Source organism: Microtus ochrogaster, chromosome 2, assembly GCF_000317375.1.
Source record: "Microtus ochrogaster isolate Prairie Vole_2 chromosome 2, MicOch1.0, whole genome shotgun sequence".
In the NCBI taxonomy this organism is placed as follows: Eukaryota; Metazoa; Chordata; class Mammalia; order Rodentia; family Cricetidae; genus Microtus; species Microtus ochrogaster.
The window spans coordinates 55740514-55743619 of record NC_022010.1 but is presented as its reverse complement, the minus strand read 5'-3'; the positions used below and the strand labels follow the sequence as shown (position 1 = coordinate 55743619).

Genomic DNA, 3106 nt, shown 5'->3' with positions numbered 1-3106 from the left:
TGATCCTACTTCATGTTCTGGCTTTGTGGGAGCCTAGCAAGTTTGGATGTTCACCTTCCTAGACATGGACGGAGGGGGGAGGACCTTGGACTTTCCACAGGGCAGGAAACCCTGACTGCTCTTTGGACTGGAGATGGAGGGGGAGAGGGGCGAGAGGAGGGGGAGGGAAATGGGAGGCTGGGAGGAGGCGGAAAGTTTTTTTTTCTCAATAAAAAATAAAAAAAAGAGAGGCAGGGTTTTCATTAGGGATAGAAGTGACCAAGGAAGAGATGTTTTTTATTTGTTTGTTTCTTTGTTTGTTTGTTTTTACCCATAAGGAACAAGCAGCTGTGGTTGAAACGCAGTGGCTTACAACTCTATTCAGGTTCCCCATTTATTCTTTAATATTTGTGCATGGATTTTACACTTTAGTAAATGATAAAAGACTTCTTTAAGGTTCTCCATCCAAGGGTTGCTGAGGAATCCCATCTGGACGGAACCTTCATCTGGCGATGGACCCACACTGGAACACTGGACTGAGCTCCCAAAGTCCCAATGAGGAACAGAAGGAGGGAGAAGATGAGCAAGGAAGTCAGGACCAAGAGGGGTGCAACCACCCACGGAGACAGTGGGGCTGATCTATTGGGAGCTCACCAATGCCAGCTGGATTGTGACTGGAAAAGCAGGGGATAAACCCGGACTCTCTGAATATGGCGGACAATGAGGGCTGCTGAGAAGCCAAGGACAATGGCACAGGGTTTTGATCCTACTTCATGTTCTGGCTTTGTGGGAGCCTAGCAAGTTTGGATGTTCACCTTCCTAGACATGGACGGAGGGGGGAGGACTTTGGACTTTCCACAGGGCAGGAAACCCTGACTGCTCTTTGGACTGGAGAGGGAGGGGGAGGGGAGGGGGGGTGGGGGGAGGGGTGGAAGGCTGAGAGGAGGCAGAAAAAATTTTTTTCTTTCTTATTAAAAATAAACAATAAAAAAAGATTCTCCATTTAAGGGCTCTTGGCCACAATTGAAATACCAGGTATAGGTTTCCCAGCCAAAAGCAGTTAGTAGCCTCTGTAACATCCATGCCATTTTCACTCACAGGCATTGATCACTCATCAGTTGATGGACATCTAAGCTGTATCCATATCCTAAAACAGGAGCATCCATGAACACAAATAGGCATATATCTCTGTAGTCAGAATACTTTTATGTTCCCAGGAGTGGAAGAGCTTGGTCATATGGGAGATCTCTTTCTAGTTTTCTAAGGTACAGCTACATTTATCTCCATGGTACATGTACCAATTTTATTCCCAACAGTACATGAAGTTTCCGTGACTTCCCACATCTACTGTCTTTTATTTTAATAGTAATTATTCTGGCTGAATTAAGACCAAAATCTCAAAGTAGTTTTAATTTGCATTACACTGATGGTTAAGGATAGTGAGTCATTTTAAAATATTTCTAGGTCATTTGTATTTCTTCTTCCAAGAACAATCTATTCAGATTCATAGCTCATTTTTAAATTTGGTTGTTTCTTTTCCTGGTGTATTTCATTTTTTTAATGACTTGCATATTCTGGATATGAATCCTCCATCAAATCTGTGTGCTACCTACCTAGTCAATTAACAGTTTCCTTTGCAGTTCAGAAACTTATTAATCTCATAAATTCCCAACTTGTTGACTTTTTAAAAATCTAAGTTACCTAGCAACCAGAGTCCTATTGAGAAAGCCCTTACCTGAGTCTATACCATGCAGGGCATTTATTCTTTAAATATGAGACACTTACCTTGATTGAGTTCTATGGACAGAGTCAGGTTACCAGTCGGATGGGAGGCAAAGCAGAACACAGCAGACACATTGTTCTGCTCCCAGTGGTATATGCTCCTGACAGTCACGGTGCCATTGCTGTGTGATTCCTGCATAGTGATGTGATTCCCATCTGGAGTCCAAAAGATCTGTGCAGCCGGCTTGCCTGCAATTGCCTCACAAACTGCAGTTCTGTTTTCCCCTGGAAGCAGGGTAACTGCTGGAGGCACTGTGGAGATGGAATGGAAAAAATGATTCAGTCTTGTTCTAAATTACGAAGGTGTCTGATTCTATCCAAAATCTGGTGACCTGACATAGCACGATATGTGACCATGTAACTCACCTAGCACTTGGAGGTCATGCCTCTCTTGGAAATTCCCCTGAGGTGTTAATATATCACATGAATAAAGCCCGTCATGATCGACAGCCGCTGCATTGATCAGAAGGTCAGGACTCTGATCAGGTGTGGTGGCCCAGGTGATTCTCTTATCTGTGCAGTTGGTTTCATTGCTCTCCTTTGTTTCTGCTCTGTAGATTATTCTGCAGGGAGGCTGCCCTCTGAGGGCTATGACCCATCTTATTAATACTGTTTCTGTCATTGGAGAAGGATGGCAGCACAGCAGAGCCTTTGCACCCATCTGTACAAACAATGTATCGCTAACTGGACACACACACACAAAGAATGAAAAAAGGAAATCTGTGTTAAGTCTGTCTACAGCAGTGTATACGAAGTTACAGAAGAGCATTACTTGACTTATGTATTCCAGATAAATTTGATTTTTTCACATTTCTTTTTTCTGTGTGTTCAATCTATTAGAATTAAATATATTATTCACATTCTAAAGTAAAAATTCAATGCCTGTTGGCTGCATGCATCATGTACTATAAAACCTCCCACTTCCTGTATACTGACTAAGCATCCATGATGGATACAGGTTTGCTTAGTGGTAATTACTCAACAAAATTATCTGTTATAGTCACCTGTGACAAAAAAAAATGTCAGTAATGTTATCTCTTTAACATGAGCAGTAGTCGATGTGAATAATAAGCCTTGACTCTGATAAGCATTGTATTAACCATCTCAACTATATCATTTCAGTGGCACTTGCCTCTTTGAGGTCTTCAGGTACTCACCTGATGGAGGAAGGTCATTGGTTAATTATAATAAAGAAACTGCTTCCCCCTCATAGGTTAAAACATAGGTGGGAGGAGTAAACAGAACAGAATGCTGGGAGGAAGAGGAAGTGAGCTCAGAGGCCATGCTCCCCTCTCCTGGGCAGACTCGATAGCTCTGCTCTCTGAGGCACACGCGATGAAGCTCC

The 3106-nt window shown here is 42.7% G+C and overlaps 1 protein-coding gene across 1 annotated transcript in view; it reads right to left on the bottom strand.

The window, feature by feature from the left end:
• Nucleotides 1–3106, bottom strand: part of LOC101992808 (cell surface glycoprotein CD200 receptor 5-like) — a 20477-nt gene that overhangs the window by 13457 nt on the left and 3914 nt on the right. Inside the window, exons 2-3 of the mRNA XM_013351858.1 lie at nt 2128–2445; nt 1765–2013 (exon numbers count right to left, since the gene is read on the bottom strand). Of these exons, the coding sequence (XP_013207312.1) occupies nt 1765–2013; nt 2128–2445 (567 nt within the window). The remainder of the gene's footprint in view (nt 1–1764; nt 2014–2127; nt 2446–3106) is intronic.